Raw genomic sequence first — 21372 nt, forward strand, 5'->3', positions numbered from 1 at the left:
TCAACTAAAAACATAAAATCAACTTTGTTCTCAGTGATAAAATCATTAATTAAAAATGTTTTTCCTGCTAAAGACCTGACATTTAAAAATGCCAACTTGAGAGGTCTAGGAGTAATAATATTTTCATTTACCTTTTGTTTCTGGAAATGCGCAGAGGAAATGTTTACCTCTTTTAAAGTCCTTTGTTTGCATTTTGGGCAGATTACATTCCTCCTGTTAGTGACAAGTACAGAAACGGTGTGTGTTTCTAGAGAACAGGGTCCCAGGTTTTTCTGGAGAACATCATGATTGTTGGTATTTCCACAGCCTGGACCCTCAACACATCAAACATCTGACTGCAGGGACAGGATATGATGTTGTACAGGAGAGGGTGGGGCTTTACGTCGACCCTTCGAACGTTCTGGTGACAGAGTTATGGGGGACAAAAATGGATTGGCCAGAGGGGTAGATCGAAGCCCAATCCCGACTCGCTCCATCATCTGCTCAGTGAATTTCAGGTGGGGTGAAGAGGGTGAAGAGGGGGAGGGGGAACCGTCAGGAGTTTGTTGGTTTGGTGGTGTTTGGGAGGGTCCATCGTCCTCGTTGTTTTTCCTCTTCCGGTGCTCGGAGGCAGGTTTCCCATTTTTGATGTTTTTCTCCAGTGGGGGCAGCTCCGTTCCTTGTGTGGATCCAGTCTGTGTCTGGCCTCGACACTGAGATAAATTTATCTTAGTCTTGGCATGATGCAGGGAGTAAAAAAGATTGGAGGAGAACAGTTTAACTCCTGATTTGTTTAAACTGAATCCATTTTCTTTAAAAAGATGTTTGCGTTCCCAGAATATGTGAAAGTTGTTGATGAAATGAATTTCTGTGTCACCACATGTCATAGAAAACCACCTGTTCAGTGCCAACAGCCTGCTGAATCTCTCTTCTCCCCCTCGAATAGTTGGGATGGGACCGCTGATAAAGACAGCTGCATTCATGGAGCTCACAGTTCTTATCAGTCCAGTGAAGTCTTGCTTTAAAACTTCAGATTTTTGCTTGGACACATCATTTGACCCTGTGTGTGGTACAATGTTTTGTACTGTCGGATACTTTGCCACAGTTTGCAGTATTCTCTCATGCATGTCACTGACCATATCGTTTGGAAAACACAGGACTTTAGTGCTGCAGAACCACTGAACATCTTTTACAGTGGAATCACACACAATCAGTCTCAGGCCGAGCCTTCAGCTTTCTTTCTGGCCGTTTACCTTCTGATGGGTTACAGGTCCTCCTCGTGCTGCTTTCCAGTGGATGGTCGTTGGGTAATCCGGGGTCATCTGACAGTGGAGCAAATCTGTTTTGCAGCATCACCGCTCCGTTCATGCTTGGTTGGCTTCTTTCCTTCTTTCCTCCGGTGTACGGGAGTAGATGAGGTCCTCTGTCTCGTAGGAAGAGAAGGCCAGTCAGCCTCAGAGGCTTCAGCTCTCTGCGGGGGGTCGGTCCTCCCATGTCCTCCAATTCTCCAGCTGTTGGACTTATTCTTTGGCTTTGCTCCAAGATGGTTCCAGGGAGGATTATCTTTCGATTGTTTGTTATTGTCCACAGATGTTGTCTTTCTCTCCGTAGAATCTGTGCCATTTAGCTGCGTGTTACCTTTCTCTTTTCTGCTGAGATGAGGTAGTGGCAAAGTTGTGTTGTTTCCATAGAGTCCATTTACCTCCACGTTCACTTCTATGTGGCGAACCTTTGTTTCCAGCGCTGTGATCTTCTCCAGAAGGTCTTGGTAATCCTTTGTGGAAAGGGAAGGCATCTTGCTGCTAGTTAGCCTTGTGTTAGCTGCTGCTCAGTATATCAGGCTTCAGCTGCGTGAAGGCCAAGTACACGTAGTGCTCAAGATAAAATGTTTTAAGAGGAATGCAGGAAAAAATCCTTTTGTTTAAAGTAAAAAAGAAAAATAAATCTAACCCGATGGTTTAAAAGTATTGAAAAGTTATTGCTGGTGTGATTAAAAAAAGAAAAAAGGAAAATAATCAGCGAAAATTAAAAGCAGAAGGGGGAGCAAAACAATGTGTGTCCGCACTCTAGCAAAGCAGGAAATTATTTATTATTGACCTTTATTTAACCAGGATAATCCCATTGAGATTTCAAACCTCTTTTGCAAGGGGATCCTGGCCAGAGGCAGCCAGTTGTTTAAAAATACATCAAAACATTAAGACAGTAAAATATTTAAAATATTAAGACAGTAAAACATTTAAAACACTGTTATATATTAGCAATACAAAGAAACCTAAAATATGTGGAGTCATAAAAATGTGATGGATTAAAATAACAGAGGTGATTAGGGGAAACAATTACAGCATTCTTTAGATTTTTGTTTTTCTTTGATCTTGGCCTTGAAGACCTGTAATGTTGGGAGTTCATTTAGTCTCAGACCTTTTTGTAAAATGTTCCACTACAAGGGAGCTGCGTTAACAAAAGCTTTCTTCCCAAACTCTGTGCGGGCAAATGGGACAGACAACAACTGGTCATTTGATCGAATGAAGTGGGAGGGAAGGTTTCTCTGTTTAAGTAATTCACAAATGTAGGGAGGCAGTAATCCAGCTAATGCTTTGTAAATAAAAATATACCAATGGTACTACCTCCTACTGGAGAGAGAAGGCCATCCCTATCGCTTGTACAGTTCACAGTAGTGTGTTATTGGTTTGCAGTTGGTTATGAACTCTAAGGAAGAGTGATAAACATTGTTCAACATTTGAAGACATGAGTCAGGTGCATTCATATAAAAAAGATCACCGTAATCTAGCGCAGATAGAAAAGTTGCGTTCATAAGATACTTTTTTGCTTTAAAAGAGAAGCAAAATCTATTACGATAAAAGAAACCCAACCCAAGTTTTATCTTCTTTAAAAGATTTTCCAAAAAAGGTTTAAAAGTAAGTCAGTTATCAGTTAAAACACCAATATATTTGTACTCCTGCACCACCTTCAGGAAGGGCTCCCAGGGAAACGTCTTGGGAGAAGGATTTGTTCTTGGAAGCGTTTTGGTTATTGGTCGGGATCAGCAAGGAATCTTACTAGAGCACGGAGAGATTGAATTTGGCGATAAGGTCAACATTTCAGAGGTTCTCCACGCTGCGAGAAGAGTTACACCGGAACTTTAGAAGGAAATGTGTTGTTGGGCACTGGGGCAAAAAAGTATTTATTAAGCCACCAACTGTACAAGTTCTCCGACTTAAAAATATGAGATAGGCCTTTAATTTTCACCATAAATGTACCTCAATTATGAGAGACAAAATGAGTAATCCTAATCCAGAAAACCATATTTTCTGTTTTTTACTGAATGTATTTGAAAACTATGGTGGAAAATAACAATTTTGGTCAATATCAAAAGTTCAACTCAATACTTTGTTATAAACCCTTTGTTGAAAATGACAGCAGTCAAATGTTTTCTATTAGTCTTCAAAAGGTTTTCACAAGCTGTTGCTAGACTTTTGGTCCATCCCTCCACGCAGATCTCCTCTAGAGAAGTGATATTTTGGGGCCGTCGCTGGACAACATGGACATTCACTTTCCTCCAAATATTTTCAATGGATTTTCTGGAGAATGGCTAGGCCACTCTAGGACCTAGAAATGCTTCATACAAAGCCAGTCCTTTACCTGAGCAATGTCTTTGGGATTGTTGTCACCCTGAAAGACCCCTTTCATCCTTAAAAGAAGGAGGTTTTCACTCAAATTCTGAAGATACAACTAATTTTTTCTTGTCCTTTGACTGCTCTTTGGTCCTGGCCATAGTTGAGTTTGTAGTCGACTGAGGTTGGGAACAGATGTCTTTTATATAGGTAACAATTTGAAACAAGTGACAAGTGGGGAACAGATAATCCTTTTACAGAAGAAATTACAGGTCTATGAGAGCCACAAATCTTGCTTGTTTGCAGGTGACAAAATACACAATTTCCATCATAATATGTAAATAAGTTCTTTAAAAATCAGACCATGTGATTTTCAATTAAAGTGAATGGTGACTGCCCTCTTTAGGAATTCCAGCAGAGACTTGGTGAACTGACTAGACTCAAGTTAGTTTGGTTTGAAACCTACCAGCACAGACAGAATGGATCTAATAGTTTATGATTCTCCACAGAGTGGACCAGCAGAGCTCAGAGACTCCCAGTGGTCCATCTGTCCAGCAGGATCAAACACAGCTGGACTCCATATTTATGGTCTGTACATAAACAACAACTACTTTTCCATCATTCTGTTCACAGTCATCTCCATGCTGCACTTTGTAGACCAGTGGATTGTCAGTGTGTCCAACATGGAGCTGATGTTTGGCTCCATGACTTCACTCTGATTGGCTCATTCATCTAGAATTCTGTTGCAGCTGCTAGAGGACAACATTGTCACTTTTGTGAAGAAGGAATTGAAGAAGTTTGAAAAGCTTCTGATTCAGAGAGAGGATGATGAGGAGTTGGAGGGTGAAGATGAAGAACAGAAGAGCAGCAGAGAGTCACTGATGAAGATCACAGAGAACTTCCTGAGGAGAATGAAGCAGGAGGAGCTGGCTGATCGACTGCAGAACAGTAAGAGGATTTCTCTAAAGGTTTAAGCTGCTGAATGAATGAAGATTTACTGATGTGTCAACCTACAGAACAACATGGATTCAAATCCTGATCATTCAGGGTTGCAGAGAGCTTATTTACGCTGTTTGTTGTCTTCATTCAGGATTTTCTGAGGAAGTTTGTCGACATAAAGTTCAATCTGGAGTGAAGAAGAAGTTCCAATGTGTGTTTGAGGGAATCACTAAAGCAGGAAACCCAACCCTTCTGAATGAGATCTACACAGAGCTCTACATCACAGAGGGAGGAACTGGAGAGCTGAATGAAGAACATGAGGTCACACAGATTGAAGCAGCATCCAGGAAAGCAGACAGAGCAGAAACAAGCATCAGACAAGAAGAGCTCTTTCAACTCCCAGCTGGAAGACAAGAACCAATCAGAACCGTGATGACAAAGGGAGTGGCTGGCATCGGGAAAACAGTCTTAACACAGAAGTTCACTCTGGACTGGGCTGAAGGCAAAGCCAACAAGAACATCCACTTCATATTTCCATTCACTTTCAGAGAGCTGAATGTGCTGAAAGAGGAGAAGTTCAACTTGGTTAAACTTGTTCATCACTTCTTCCCTGAGACCAAAGAAGCAGGAATCTGTAGCTTTGAAGACTTCCAGATCATCTTCATCTTTGATGGTCTGGATGAGTGTCGACTTCCTCTGGACTTCAGCAAGACTCAGATCCTAACTGACCCTAGAAAGTCCACCTCAGTGGGTGATCTGCTGACAAACCTCATCAGGGGGAACCTGCTTCCCTCTGCTCGCCTCTGGATAACCACACGACCTGCAGCAGCCAATCAGATCCCTGCTGAGTGTGTTGACATGGTGACAGAGGTCAGAGGATTCAATGATCCACAGAAGGAGGAGTATTTCAGGAAGAGATTCAGAGATGAAGATCAGGCCAAACAGATCATCTCCCACATCAAGAGATCCCGAAGCCTCCACATCATGTGTCACATCCCAGTCTTCTGCTGGATCACTGCTACAGTTCTGGAGGATCTGCTGAAGAGCAGAGAGGGAGGAGAGCTGCCCAAGAGCCTGACTGAGATGTACATCCACCTCCTGGTGGTTCAGGCCAAAGTCAAGAAGGTCAAGTATGATGGAGGAGCTGAGACAGATCCTCACTGGACTCCAGAGAGCAGGAAGATGATGGAGTCTCTGGGAAAACTGGCTTTTGAGCAGCTGGAGGAAGGAAACCTGATCTTCTATGAATCCGACCTGACAGAGTGTGGCATCGATATCAGAGCAGCCTCAGTGTACTCAGGAGTGTTCACACAGATCTTTAGAGAGGAGAGAGGACTGTACCAGAACAAGGTGTTCTGCTTCATTCATCTGAGTGTTCAGGAGTTTCTGGCTGCTCTTCATGTCCACCTGACCTTCATCAACTCTGGAGTCAACCTCATGGGAAAAAAACAAAAAATGTATTGGTTGTTGTCCTTTTTTGAGAATAATTCAGCCCAGTTCTACCAGAGTGCTGTGAACAAGGCCCTACAGAGTTCAAATGGACACCTGGACTTGTTCCTCCGCTTCCTCCTGGGTCTTTCACTGCAGACCAATCAGAATCTCCTACGAGGTCTGTTGACACAGACAGGAAGTAGCTCACACACAAACCAGAAAACAGTCCAGTACATCAAGGAGAAGATCAGTGAGGATCTATCTGCAGAGAAAAGCATCAACCTGTTCCACTGTCTGAATGAACTGAATGATGGTTCTCTAGTGGAGGAGATCCAACAGTTCCTGAGTTCAGGACGTCTCTCCACAGATGAACTGTCTCCTGCTCAGTGGTCAGCTCTGGTCTTCATCTTACTGTCATCAGAGGAAGTACTAGAGGTGTTTGACCTGAAGAAATACTCTGCTTCAGAGGAGGCTCTTTTGAGGCTGCTGCCAGTGATCAAAGCCTCCAACAAAGCTATGTAAGAACTTTCATAAAAATCACATTTAGTGGACAAAGGAATTTCACTGGGAAAATGATAGATTAAATAATTTCTGTCTTACCTTGTTTTCTTCAGACTGAGTGACTGTGACCTGTCAGAGAGAAGCTGTGCAGCTCTGTCCTCAGTTCTCAGCTCTAAGTCCTCCAGGCTTAGAGATTTGGACCTTAGTGACAACAAATGGCAAGATTCAGGAATTAAGCTTCTGTCTGCTGGCCTGGGGAGTCCATATTGTGAACTGGAGACTCTCAGGTCAGGTTTGATTCAACTTTTTTTCGGGTTTTCTGTGATTTCGAAAAAGTGTCAGATAGACATTGGTAAAGGGGGAACAGCAGAGATACAGAGTTGCACAAAAGCAGGATAGGCAAGGCAAGTTTATTTGTATAGCACATTTCATGTACAGAGACAATTCAAAGTGCTTTACATAAAACAATTTAAAAAAACAATAAAAAAATAGTAAAAATGTGATTGAAAGAAAGTACAAAGATTTTAATTTAAAACAAGCATAGATAAACAGTGCGGACATAAACTTTTGAATACATATTAATCAAATGCAACTGAGAACAGGTGAGTCTTTAACCTTGATTGGGTGTTTCAGCTGATCTAAGGTTTTCTGGAAGTCTATTTCAGATCTGTAGTGCATTGAAGCTAAACACATCCTAGTTAAAGGGTAACCAAATAGGGCAGTTGGATCTGATTCCATTCTCAGCAAGGATTTGAAAAATGCCAAAAGGGGGCAGGGCTAGTGGAGCCAGACTGAACTGCGAAGGTGTGGCTTAGATATAATAATTAGATCTATGACAGAGTTAGGTTATGTATTATATACATATTTTCTCAATATGTAGAGTGGGTTGTCTTTGTTATGTTAAATAAAAAAAAAATGGAAAGTGGTACTCCACAAAGTGATGCAAGTTTCTCCACAGAACTTGCCTGAACAGAACTTCAATGCAAAAATAAAAAAAAATGTATTTTTTCTCTTTCATGATGGTAGATTTTTACAAGTTTTTGCATATCCAATTTTTCTTTTTCTTGTATGTGTTAGAAAGTGTTTTAATATTACAATTATTTGTTCTTTGAACAGCACTTTGAGGTGTTTTTAATAAGAAATGGGCTTTGTTACTTTACTTTGTCAAGTTTATCAGCCACTCATGCCATTGAACTTCATCACTCCCCCTTCTTTCTGGGTTTGGGTAATAAGCATTTAAAAGCTCAGTTCTGTATATTCTGGTACAAAGGCAAAATCTGTTCATTTGACAGCAGTGTGTTACCTTTAACAGTAGAAGGTGCGGTTCTTGCACTATTTACAGCTTAGTTTTTACAAATAATAAAAAAAATAAATATAGAACAGCATCAATCGTTTTCTAAGCTTTAATTTGAGCCATGTTTTCTGGAAATAGGTTAAGAAATGAGGGAGCTAGCCTGATTTTTGTGGTTGATGTATGTCTTACATTAAAACAACTGCGTTCTGTTGACCCCATTCAATGCATAGCAATGGCGCCCGTACGTGCACGTCTCTGTCTATAGCAGCGAAAAGGGCAAGGGCCAATCCAGTAAAATATAGAAATACTCAAGATGCTGCATTTGTAATGCCCGACGGCGGGGCTGCAGGTCCGAAGGAGACCAGAGTCTGAGAGTGGTAAAATGGCGCTAGCATAAAAGCTAACGTGTTAAGAACCAACTAATCCAGAGTGAAACGTTCATTAAATCCATCACCAGGACAGAGTTTCCTGGATATAATACCAAGTGTACTCAATCTCTGTTCCCTAACTTCCAAGTCCACCAGGAAGTTTCTGTAAGCCAGTAGATTTTTCATAACTGAAGCCAATACACCTGGCTATGAGCCATGCTAAAGCTAACAACTGACCCTAACAGAGTCAAAGATAGTAGGTGCTTTATACTGGAGCTCAGAACATGATGACATCACACCTTTAATTTGTCAAAAATTTGGCAACAACCAACAGGCAGTACTTTAAAAGCCCCATTTATAGATGTAAACAGCCAAAAATAAGTTGATTTAGGGTTTGGTTACCCCCTAGGTTTAAAATCTGTATTTTACCTCATGTTATGGTTGCAATTATTATTTTATTTTGTTTTATTTTTTGTATGTTTGTCATGCCAAAATAAAATGAGCTGCCATTTCCAGCTAGATGAGCATATTTGGAATAAATGATCTTTTTTTCTTTTTGCTTAAGAGCAACATGTAATAAATATAACTTCTAAATGAAAATTGTAAAATAAACTTAAGGCTTGGCCCTACTGTGAAGAAACAGTATTGGGGATTCTATCATACCAGGGGGCCAGCTCGGTCACAGGAACATTGCCACAGTGCTCACCCAGACCGGAAAAGCAATGGAGTCCACTCCACAGCTGTGAAGCTGCAGTGCAGGACTCCAGCTGCCCCAGTAAAGGTTGGTTTATGCTTCCAAGCAATTCGTGTTGCATCGTGACATGTTGCATCCACAATCTCGAGGTCTCGTTCATACTAATGTTGGCTGGATTTGATTGCGACTCTCCACTATAACTGCGATGAACTTCTGACTGGTGTTTATACTTGTTAAGCAAAAACGGATAACGGGTGTTCGATTTGGTTTTTCGTAATTTCTCGCATAAAAACTGAATGCTAACATGAGCATTGTAATAATAGATCTGAAAATAAACCAAATTATTTCATGGCGATGTGGTATATGTATTACAACAACCATTACAACAACAATTACTTAACATGAAAACGTCTTTCAACAGAAGCAAAGATACAGTTAGGAGGTTTACTTCATGGGCTTCTTAATGCATTCAGTTAAATGTTACATTTATAATAAGCATTGACTCAGCATACCTGTCAGTAACATTTATTGGATGAAGCAATGCATCTGGGAAAACTCTGTGTTTGTGGTTACCTTCAATACCAACAAGAGTCATGCCAGGTAAAGTCTGTCCATGTTGCTGCTCAGCATCACGTCTGTAGAAAACAGTCCTCTCCAGATGAAGATACCTCGGTAATGATCTCCAGCTATGCTCATACGTGCTCCCAGCTTCCTCAGCACTGGACACCAGCTCCACTGAAATCCCTGAAAGAAAACCATTAACAGCTCTTGGTCTTTTATTCAGGGTAATCCAGCTCAGTAAAATGAGGAGAAAACAGGTTATACCAGAAATACATTAAGGAGGGCTCAAAATGCCAAAAGACAAACCTGGAGGACCTCAGGGTCCACAAGAGTTCATGCTTCAAAAGAAGATCATTTAAATAAGAAGGCCCAAAACCGTTAAAACATTTATAGCCATTAAAAGAATATTAGAATAAATCCTGAAATGCACAGTGAGCGTGATGTTATGTGCTCCCGCCCCCTGGTCCTCATCAGAACTCGTGCTGCTAAGCTCTGTAATAATTGTAAATTTGAAAGAGATTTTTTAGGTAAACCAGAGAGCAGGGCATTACAATAATCTAAACAACTAGAAACAAAAGCATGCATCTGCACCTCTGTGCTGGCAAAAGAGAGGAATGGGTGGACTCCAGCAATGTTTTAGAGATGATGAAATCCAGTCTTAACAACACTTTTAATGTGAGGGATAAAATTCAAGTCCGAATCAAATGCATGCCCAGGTTTCTTATGTAGTGAGGAGGTTTAAAATTTTTGAGCTTTGGTAAAATCCTGTCTTGTCTTCAGGACCAATGATTAAAACTTCTGTTTTGTCCTGGTTGAGCTGTAAGAAGTTTTCTGCCACCCATGACTTAATGTCTAAAATAAAATTTAAAAGAGTGTTTAAAGCAGGGGTCTCAAACTCAATTCAGCCAAGGGCTGCTAGAGGCAGAGTCTGGGTGAGGCTGGGCCACATCAAGATTTTCAGAAGAAAAGCTCTGATAAAACATTCCAATGTTCTCAAATATCTTTATTTTTAACATGAAATAATGAGTTAAATAAATTAATTCATTTATGTTGAGGGCTGCACGGTGGCGCAGTGGTTAGCGCTCTTGACTCACAGTGAGAAGGCCCCGGTTCGAATCCCGGCTGGGACCTTTCTGTGTGGAGCTTGCCTGTTCTCCCCGTGCATGCGTGGGTTTTCACCGGGGACTCCGGCTTCCTCCCACCGTCCAAAAACATGCTTCATAGGTTAATTGGTGACTCTAAATTGCCCCTAGGTGTGAATGTGTGAGTGAATGGATGTGTGATTGAGGCCCTGCGACAGACTGGCGACCTGTCCAGGGTGTACCCCGCCTTCGCCCTTCAGTAGCCGGGTTAGGCTCCGGCACCCCCACGACCCCGAAAGGGAAGAAGCGGTCTGGAAAATGAATGAAGGAATGAATGAATTTATGTTGAGTAACTTAAAATGAATTTAAAAAAAATCAATCATTAATAGATAAAATGATAACCAGGACCATACAGCAGATACAGACGACTGCACAAACCACATATTGACTGACTGACTAGAGCAATGTTCCTCAAATGGTGGGGAGCGCCCCTCTTGGGAGAATGTGGGAAAAAACATGTTTACATTAGCTATGGATATTGTGCATAATGCTACATAGAAGTTGATAATAAATCAAATATAGCGAAAACAACCTAAAAATTCATTTGGTAGCAGAAAGAGCCGCTGTTTACAGTGAACCAATGAAAAAGAACTGAATCTCTGAGAAAAGCCAGAATTCACCACTACTGTGGAGGGAAACAAGGAAAGACTTCTTTTTACTTTGTCTGAGAGTTTTGGAAGGATTCTAAAAAAAAAAAAAAAAAAAAACAGGGCTAGCGACCCTCCCTTGGGAGTCTCGGTGTCTTTCTGACTTTGGGACGTTCCCTGCAAAATGTTTGTACCAAAACTAACCATGTGTCAGAGTGTGGGAAAGAGAGGTAAGGGAGGCAGAAAGTGGGCCACTCTTGTTGAAAATCAACCAATTAGAGGACAGGAGATCAAGATGACTCTGTTTCTTTCTGAACCGTTCTCAGCAATGGCACACCAAGCTGAGACGAGCCACTTTAATGCAGTGTTTTGACCATTCCATTCATTGTTTTTAGTTGTAAATATAATCTTACAAATACAAGTAGGAGTGTCCTAGGGGTGGCCGTGGTGCAGTGGTAGGGCGGTTGACTCCTGATCAGAAATGGGCGGGTTCCCGCCTTGCCAGCCTTACCTGCCTTGTGTCAAAGTGTCCTTGGGCAAGACACTGAACCTCAAATTGCCTCTGGTAGGAAGTTGGTGCCAATGTTTGGCAGCGGAGCCATGACCAGTGCATGAATGGGTCTGTGACTGTGAAGTGCTTTGGGCCCTTGAAGGAGGGTAGAAAGCGCTATACAAGTATTTACCTATGGTTGAATTCAACGCACAGATCAGAAGGGGTAGATGTAACATTTGGTTCATAAACGGTTGAGCATATAATTACTCAACGTGGCCAATTTTTGATATGCATTGTTGATAAGATAAGATATATGTCCTACTAAAAACAATGAAGGCAATGGCCAAAAAAGTATGTTGAAGTGACTCACCCCAGGTTGTTGTGCCATTGTTGAGAAGCGGAAACTACAACTTCATGTTAAGTTTTACAAGTGTGTGTGATTCAAACTTGTGTGTGTATGTGTGTGTGAGTGTGCAATTGAACCTTGATTGTATTCCCATACTTACCTTGATTTTCTGCAATAAGCTTCTCTGAGTCCAAACCGAGCTGGAACTCTAGCTGTCATCACTGCTCCTAAGAACACTTTATTCTCTGCTTTCAGGATGAAGAACTGCAGTTTATCAAAAATCAGCTGTGAAAATCTGGGCTCAGTACTGACGTCCAACCCGTCTAATCTGATATATCTGGATCTGAGTGAGAACAACCTCCAGGATTCAGGATTTCTTCATCTGCGTGTTTTTTTGGAGAGTCCAGACTGCAGACTGCAGACTCTGAGGTCTGTAAAGAAGCAGAACATCATTAAAGATGAGAAGAATGTTTCAGATAAAGAACTTTCTGATGTTTCACAGAAAACATTTTTGGTCGTGTAATTTCACTGCTGCAAAGCTGCAAACTTTGAGTTGTTGGAGACATCTGATGAATATCTCCACAAGCTTATCCTAACCTCATGACCTTTCCTGACAGGTCCCGACTGAGCATATACTGTATATACTCTTTGCTGGTAAACCTCAGTTCTACAGAAAGTCTGAATATCAGCACATAGTAAGAAAAAAGGTCACTGAATAAAGGTGATATCCAGACAGAGGTGGTTCATAACAGGTTATGTTTACTTAGCTTGGAGTGCTCAAGTAACTTTAGGTAAAAAAAAAAAAAAAAATCTTACTTTTCATGTACCATACTGCTTACTTAAGTAAATTTATGATAAACCAATCAAAAAATAGTTGGGTTGTAGCTATAGAAATGAGTGCAAGAAAAAGTTTACCCCAAATACAACTATACAGAAAATAAAGGTGAAAGATTTGTAACCTATGTGCTATCCTAGGCCTGCTCACATGAAAAGTGTGGTCATCTGGGTCCCACAAGACAGCATGCTGAATTTTTCTTTCAAAGATTTTTTTCATCTTCACTGATGTCCATGGCAGAAAAAAATTCTGTCCAGCTTTGTCATAGGAGGGATGACACATCAATGTAAGAGTAGGGTCATCTGGACCCCATAAAATGGCATCGCCACAGTCAATAAGTAGCAGGTTAGTGGTAGTTTCATATTCCAACCCGCTGGTAGCAATGGTGAGCACTGCATGGGAAAGAGGTACAAGGAAACTACTTGTCTATAGACTGAGATCAGTTAATCAGTACTTAAGAATGTTTTTCAACTCCCACTTCAACTCTGTCAGATAAACTTTTTAATGAGTACCTTTTTTGGATTTTCTACTAGGCCTGCATCCAAAGAAATAAAAGAGCAGTAATGCCAATCATGAGATCTTTTATCAACAAAGGAGCCTTTACAATGACACCAGTTCTGCATGTCAGTTCTGACAGGAGAACTAACAGAACTCTGCAATTTGTTAATAGATTCATCCACAGAGATGCTGAGCTGAACATTGATCCCCTGAAGACTCTTGACCCAAACTACACCTCTCACACACATTTTTCGGTCTGCTTTTAGGTTGGAGAAATGCAGTTTGTCAGAGATCAGCTGTGAAGTTCTTGGATCAGTACTGAGGTCCAACCCGTCTAACCTAATGGAAATAGACCTGAGTGAAAACAACCTGCTGGATTCTGGATTTCTTCATCTGCGTGATTTTCTGAACAGTCCAGAAAGGAAACTGAGGATTCTGAGGTCAGTAAATAAGATGAACTCCATAAAGGATGAAAAGATTGTATCAGGTGAAGAACTTTCTGACGTTTCAGTGGAAGAGTTTATGTCTACAGTTAGGTCTAAAAAAACAACTTATAATTGTTTCATGTTTTCTGCATTATTTTAAATTATTGTATTATGATTGAGTCTCTTTTAAGTAATCTTGTAAATCTTACTGTCTGATTGCTAGAATTTTTCAAGTCTTCAGATAATTCAAACATATTCAGAACAATTGTTGTGATTTAAAAACTATAATTTATAATCATTTATTATTAGGCGCCCCCTCAGCAGTTGGCCCCTTAGGCAAACGCATAGGTTGCCTATGCCCAGGGCCTGCCCTGTCTGAGCTTATCAATTCAGACTTCATGGAATATTTCTTTTAAATGTTTAATAGTTCTTGAAGGTATTTGTTCCCCCAATAATCACTGAATCATAGAGAAACATACAGATGTAATGTGGAAATATGTATCATATATTAAGGGAGCTGCAGGTTCAAACTGACTCTTGAAGACAGATTAATTCATTTTAAATACTTGTTCTTAAAGTTCACATGTTCACTTTTAGTTGAAAACCTCTTATGTTAATTACTTCTATAGTAAAATCAGGCATGCTTTGATTCAGAAACAACTTAGCTGTTTCCAGTTCAGTTCTGCTGCTGAAAGCTACTCTTAGCCCAAACCGAGCAGGAATTCTAGCTGCCATCACTGCTCCTGAACACACTTTTTTGTCTGTTTTTAGGTTAAAGAACTGCAGTTTGTCAAAGATCAGCTGTAAAGCTCTGGGCACAGCTCTGAAGTCCAACTCATATAATCTGACAGAACTGGACCTGAGCCAGAACAACCTCCTGGATTCAGGATTTCTTCATCTGCGTGGTTTTCTGGAGAGTTCAAACTGTAGACTGCAGACTCTGAGGTCAGTAAATAAGAAGAACTCCCTGAAGAATGAGAGGAATTTATCAGGTGGAGAAATTTCTGATGCTTCTTTAGAAGATTTTCTGAGCATGTGTCATTTCACTATTACAAAGTCAAATTACTGCTTGGAATACGTGCCTTTACCTCTTGACATTTTTCAACACGGTCAAAGACAAAAGGAAAAGAAGACGGGTGGGAAGGTTTCCACCACACTAATGTCTGTAGTGTTTTTATCGCTCTTTACTTCTCTCTCACGCTTTATAGCAGATCTACCTGCAAGAAATCTGATTGATTGAAATAGGAAATATTCTTTTATCTGAGGCTTCTCCCATGAAAGCTTAAGCCTTTACACTGAATGATCTGACAGCAGGAGATAAGTGTGAATATCTGACTTCCTGCCCCACGCTCCTTAGTCAGCAATCCCGCAGTGGCTTTCTCTCTCTCGGCGTGTGGAGCAGGTGAGCCTCGCTGGTCCGGGAGGCTGTCCGCCTGCAACCAGAGATCCCCCGCGCTGTGACAGGACATAAATGCTTGTATTGGATAGTATTCTACCCGCTGATCGAGTCACTGGAAAAGTCACGTGCCCAAAGCTGAGTTTCTGATAAGCTGATGCGACGCAGCGACCTGTCAAACTTCAGATATTTACATTTTAGCTGTGCCACCCAATTCAAATTGAGCTGCTGGCAGACCTTCGCCGCAGGGCTTCAATTCACCTCAGAGCGCGTCTGGACCATTGATAAACATTGGAGATGGACGCTTCTGCCGCACGAATCGCGTTCGATGTGAATGCAGCTTAAAGTCGATCAGTCGGGTTTGGTGATGCAAAAATCTGAATGACAATGTTCATGACTGTTTGCTGCTTCTCTCTCAGCTCTTCATGCAAACACAAGCTCTCTGCTTCTGCAGCAAACTCAACTTTTCCATAAGTCAACTTAGCAAAGGGTGTTCTCCATGGAGGCTCTCAGGAGATCACACAATCAGTTTTCCCGTTAGTCTGTGCTGCAGAAAAAAAAAAAACTTTTAAGTCCCTCTCCAACTATATATATATTTTTCTATTTTGAAATCATTCCCATGTTCTTGTGACCCTGATTGTGTAGATATTAGCCAAAATGACTACCATAATTAAAAAACCGGTGCCAGTTTTGTAAGACATATTTTCTAAAGTGCAGCAGGAGCTGGTTACAAATAGGATTCAGGTTTGTGGCCAGGACTGTCAGTCCAGAAATTAGGTCTATTATTTCCCATCAATACTTTGTTTACACTCTCTACCACTAGCAAGCCCAAGCTAACATTAGTGTTGCAAAAAAAAAAAAAAAAACGAGGAGAGTGATCCAGCTGTACAGTTTTGAGCCAAATGGCAGCTCTGACTAGGAAAAAAAGAACGTTAGGTCTATTTGTCTGCAAGTGGATGCATTGGTATGATATTAAAGAAGAGAGACTTTGGCCAACCATCACTGTTTTTGATCTACTCTTGATCCAACACAATTTGACAAAAGTACTCCAACACAATTTTAACATCACATTCTTTCATATACGTCCTCTATTATGGGGGAAATGCTGCAAGAAAATGAAAAAAAAAAAAAAAAAAAACTCCAAAAACACAATTTTCATTGGAGTGGGCCTATAAGAAAAGACCCGAACATGTTATCATAATAGTGTGAGTGCAAACTAGAAAGAAAAAAAAAACAGGGAAAGTAGAGTTTTGGTGAAGAGAAATGAATAAATAAACCTGGAGAGGCAGATCTGGAGCTACCAGAGTCGCACACTCTCCACTCACGACATGGATTCTCCTTCCTGCTTCATACTAGAACAACCACAGCAGTCCATGAAAGCATTTGGTTCAGCTGGACCTGCAGCTCTTCTGAGCTGCGATAGAAACGTCCTGATATCCTTACAAAGACAGTTTTTTTTATTGTCACTTTGGAGCTTTGGCAGACGTCCTCCAGGTTAGAGTCAGTCAGATGGCTGACTCTACAAGCTTCGTATTGTATTCAGCAGAATTCAGGAAGTCCTTCCTTGCTGCCAGTTTAAGTTCAGAAGAACCTACTTCACACTAATTGCACAAACTTTTCTGTCTGCATTCAGGTTGAAGAATTGCAGTTTGTCAGAGATCAGCTGGGAAAATCTGGGCTCAGCACTGAAGTCCAACCCGTCCAATCTGACAGATCTGGATCTGAGCGGGAACAACCTCCAGGATTCAGGATTTCTTCATCTGCGTGGTTTTCTGGAGAGTCCAGACTGCAGACTGCAAACTCTGAGGTCAGTAAATGAGCTAAATCTCTCAAGAATGAAAACATAGTATCAGGTGAAGGACTTTCTAAAGCTCCTCTGAAAGATTTTCTGAACCTGCGTCATTTCATTGCTGCAAAACTGGATCACAGCTGAGCAGCTGTCTGGTGAATTTCTGTACAAACTTTCCTCCACCTCATGGCATTTTTCAACGAGATCAATGAAAAGAACAAAAGGAGACAGGAAAGAAAGTTTCCAGTAGCTATTTTCTTTACTTCTTACTCCTGCTTTACAACAAAACTACTTCAAGGAAATCTAGAAATTATTGAAATCAAACCACCCATCCATCCATCCATTTTCTTGACCGCTTTGTCCCTGTCGGGGTCACGGGGGTGCCGGAGCCTAACCCGGCTGCTGAAGGGCGAAGGCGGGGTACACCCTGGACAGGTCGCCAGTCTGTCACAGGGCCTCAATCACACACACATTCATTCTCACATTCACACCTAGGGGCAATTTAGAGTCACCAATCAACCTATGATGCATGTTTTTGGATGGTGGGAGGAAGCCGGAGTCCCCGGTGAAAACCCACGCATGCACGGGGAGAACATGCAAACTCCACACAGAAAGGTCCCAGCTGGGATTCAAACCGGGGCCTTCTCGCTGTGAGGCAAGAGCGCTAACCACTGCGCCACCGTGCAGCCCTTGAAATCAAACCAAGATTTTAAATTTAAGACAGATGACCTTGTTTTCATTTATATTTCCAAAAAAAAAAATCGTTTTTTTTGTTGTAAAATTGGGAACAATAAGAAGGATTAAAAAAAAATAAAAATAAAACCTGCGCCACCGTGCATCCCCCAGTTCTGTTTTATTTTTATTTCTTTTCATTGCATTGAGGTCTAGAAACTGGCTAGTCCTTTCCAGAAGCTTGATATGCTTCTTACAAAGCCATTCCTTTGTTATCATGGCAGTATGCTTTGGGTTACTGTCATGTTGAAAGATCCAGGAACAAATTCAATGAGGGAAGGACGTTGCTCTCAGAAATCTAGCAATACATGGCCCAGGTCATGCTCTCTGTAACCCTAGAGCACTATCGCTGCAGGATTTTCACCTCAGGAAAAATATTCACATGAATTTCTCTATGTTGCATTTTTCTGAGTGTTATGGTCTCTGAGTAAAGTCTCACGTGTCTCAGGAGTGGGTGGACCAAAGATCACGTCTCTAGTATCTTTTTTTTTTTTTAGGATTTTTTTCTCCTCAAATCCCTCATTTTTTTTAGCCATTTTCAAGCATGTTTTTTAAATCTTCATATGGATTTATTTTCCACTCTGTTGCATAAACCAGAGTTAAAAATAAAAAATAACCCCTAATTTATCTTGTGTTATCATATTTTGAACTTTTTTTTGTCATAAATACTTTTTATTTTGTGTATATTATATTGGGTAAAAATTAACTTGCAAAAGTGGTTGTGGAACTTTTTATAGTGAAAGTATTCTAAGGTTAATACATTGTAGTCGTCTTGTCCCAATAGAGTATTCTTGGAGTGGTATACAATATTCATTTCCCTCCAAACATGGTGAGTGGAAATAGGAAAAAAAAAGTTCTGTTTTAGTCTCATGTTACCACTAGACTTTCTCCTATTATTCCTCTGTATCTTCTAAATGGTGATTCTCTGCTTTCAGGTTGGAGAAGTGCAGTTTCTCAGGGATCAGCTGTGAAGTTCTAGGATCAGCTCTGACATCCAACCCGTACAATCTGAAAGAACTGGACCTGAGCATGAACAACCTGACAGATTCAGGATTCAACCATCTGCGTGGTTTTCTCGAGAGTCCACACTGCAGACTGCAGACTCTGAGGTCAATGAATAATCTGAACTTCCCATAAATGAGAAGAAAAAATCAGAACTTTGATATTTCACTCAAAGATTTTCTGTCTACAGATGTTTGTGAAAACAACTGATAGTTTCATATTCTATTCATAAATCAAATTGATTGGAGAGAAAAGTCTTTGGAAAGATGGGAACAATAGAATGGAAGGCAATTTCCAATGATTGGATCAAAAACATGTATTTTAAACAGTTTTATTATTGTTAACACTAAGAAAACGTGAGTCCGTATACTGATGTGCTATTTTTAAACCTTAAGGAGGCTTTTATTGATGATTTTTTAACTCCTTTACACCTGAATTTTTGAATTCGGGTAAATGTTAAATAAAGTTGAGATACTAAATGTGACAACAGCACACGGAATACATATAATGTTAGGTTTATCGCTAACTAGCAAAAAAGCATCATCATCTGTACAAAACAAAGAAAAACACCTGTTCCAATATCCAGCATGAACAGATTTTTATTCATGCAACAGTAATTTCCAGTATTTTCACTCTAACGACTGACAGAACTAATAAACCCCAAACTGAAAAAAAACATTCATCTGAATGGATGAATGAATAAAAAAAGCTATAAATACAAAATTTAATATAATTGTCCTTTCAATGTAAACAACTGTGCATTGTTTTAGTTTTATTTTTTGAACTACAGTAAAGCAGTTCCTGTTTTTGTGTGGGCAAAGGTGAATATTGTACTCTCCTCTTTTGAGTTTTGCTGGAGTGGCAGCTACTTCCTTGCCATCTTGTAGCCCTGCGTAAGAAAGTAACTTTAGCAAAAGAAAAAAGATAAGCAAAAATGGAAAATAAATAAATTTTTTCAGCTCCCACACCTAAATGATTAACTACACTGAACATTTTATGGGGAGCAGAAAACAACAACAGCAAGAAAAAAATTACAAAAAAAAAAAAAAAAAAAACTGACAACCAAAACTGCAGGGCACAGCACTGCAGCACTAAAAGCAATATTACCACAAACTTTTTGTGAGCTGATTGTTGACCTGGAGATGTTTTCCTTTCATTCCTGCTGCTGAAAGCTCCTCAAAACTCCCAAACCAAGCTGTATCGTCAGCTGTCATCACTGCTTCTGAACACACTTTGCTGTTTGCTTCCAGGTTGAAGAAATGCAGTTTGTTAGAGATCAGCTGTGATGCTCTGGGCTCAGCTCTGAAGAGCAACCCGTCCAATCTGAGGGATTTGGACCTGAGTGGGAACAACCTGCAGGATTCAGGATTTCTTCATCTGCGTGGTTTTCTGGAGATTCCAGACTGCAGACTGCAGACTCTGAGGTCAGTAAATGAGCTGAACTCTCTGAAAAATGAGAAGGAATAGGTGAAGAACTTTCTAATGTTATAGTTGAAATATGTCGTTTCTCTGTCCATAATAGCAGTTGAGCAGCTGATTGAGCAACTGATTGATACATTTTTCTTTTTTGTCCCCCTTTTTATTTTGTTTAACTTTTATTTAGCTAGGCAGGACAGATTAAAATCGGCTATCTTTGGGGTCCAGATGACTCCGACCCTATATTGTTGTGTGATTCTTTATTCTTTATCTCTATTAACTACCTGAATCTTCCTTCAGTATCAGATATTCAAAACGTAAATCTAACACTACCAATTTTAGAGAAGGAAATAAAGCAGCTCTCTCCAAGCTAAAACCAGAAAAAGCAGTCTGCCCGGATGGGTTTAATGCCCAGTGGTATCATTGTGTGAATTAGAGCTAGTCCCCCTTCTATTGAAGACATTTAATTATATTATTCAAAACAGAGAAATCCCCCCTTCTTGGAGGGAAGCTACAATCACAGTCATTCCAAAGGAAGGGAAAGATTGACAGGAATCTGGGAATTACAGACCAATCAGTGTTCTCAACACACTACAAATTGTTTACTTCTATTCTAGCATGGAGATTGGACAAGATACTGCAAAATCTTATTAATTTAGATCAAAATGGTTTTATTCAAAATAGACAAACAACTGATAATATCAGAAGAATATTGTATATTTTGAACCACATAAAAACAAATAAGACTCATTCAACGTTAGTTAGTTTAGATCAGGGGTCACCAACACGTCGCCCGCGGGCGCCAGGTCGCCCGCAAGCACCTCATCAGTCGCCCGCAGGTCTCTTCTAAAAATAGCACAACTCACTTGTGAGCTGCTCGAAATTTTATTTTATTGTAATGCAATTTTTTTTAAATCACACCTGCCTTTATAAAGAATTAAAAATTAAAATATCTTAAAAATAGATGTTCATTATTTCTGAAGCCAAAAACGGCCTGTCCCAGTATTTTTCTTTTTTTAAATCGTTTTCTCCTTAACGAGATAATCAATACTCCCATTTCCATTAACTCTGAAATATCGCAAATTGGAATTTGGATAATAAATTCTCCTAAAGGAAACACCACAGTTTGGAAAAAAAAACTGGCATTTTTTGAAAAAAAAGTTTTGTGCTTAGAGGAGGAAATGGACATTTTTCGCAAAACTGTAATGGAAAGACTTTTCGAAATAAATGCGCTTCTCGGTATGAAGCATAGACTGTAAAAACAATGGACAGATCGAGCACTGAGGTCCCCCATTGGAAATGCATTACTTCCTCTCCTCGCGAAAGTAGGCCG

The 21372-nt window shown here is 40.3% G+C and overlaps 1 protein-coding gene across 5 annotated transcripts in view; it reads left to right on the forward strand.

The window, feature by feature from the left end:
• Positions 1-21372, forward strand: part of LOC112156628 (NACHT, LRR and PYD domains-containing protein 12-like) — a 68469-nt gene that overhangs the window by 26636 nt on the left and 20461 nt on the right. For all 5 annotated transcript variants that reach the window (XM_036214541.1, XM_036214544.1, XM_036214543.1 and 2 more), the window contains 10 exons: positions 4100-4178; positions 4340-4538; positions 4681-6478; positions 6575-6748; positions 12202-12375; positions 13546-13719; positions 14476-14649; positions 16734-16907; positions 18557-18730; positions 19874-20047. In XM_036214541.1, the coding sequence (XP_036070434.1) occupies positions 4100-4178; positions 4340-4538; positions 4681-6478; positions 6575-6748; positions 12202-12375; positions 13546-13719; positions 14476-14649; positions 16734-16907; positions 18557-18730; positions 19874-20047 (3294 nt within the window). The remainder of the gene's footprint in view (positions 1-4099; positions 4179-4339; positions 4539-4680; positions 6479-6574; positions 6749-12201; positions 12376-13545; positions 13720-14475; positions 14650-16733; positions 16908-18556; positions 18731-19873; positions 20048-21372) is intronic.

This window comes from Oryzias melastigma, linkage group LG2 (assembly GCF_002922805.2).
Source record: "Oryzias melastigma strain HK-1 linkage group LG2, ASM292280v2, whole genome shotgun sequence".
NCBI classification, from domain to species: domain Eukaryota; kingdom Metazoa; phylum Chordata; class Actinopteri; order Beloniformes; family Adrianichthyidae; genus Oryzias; species Oryzias melastigma.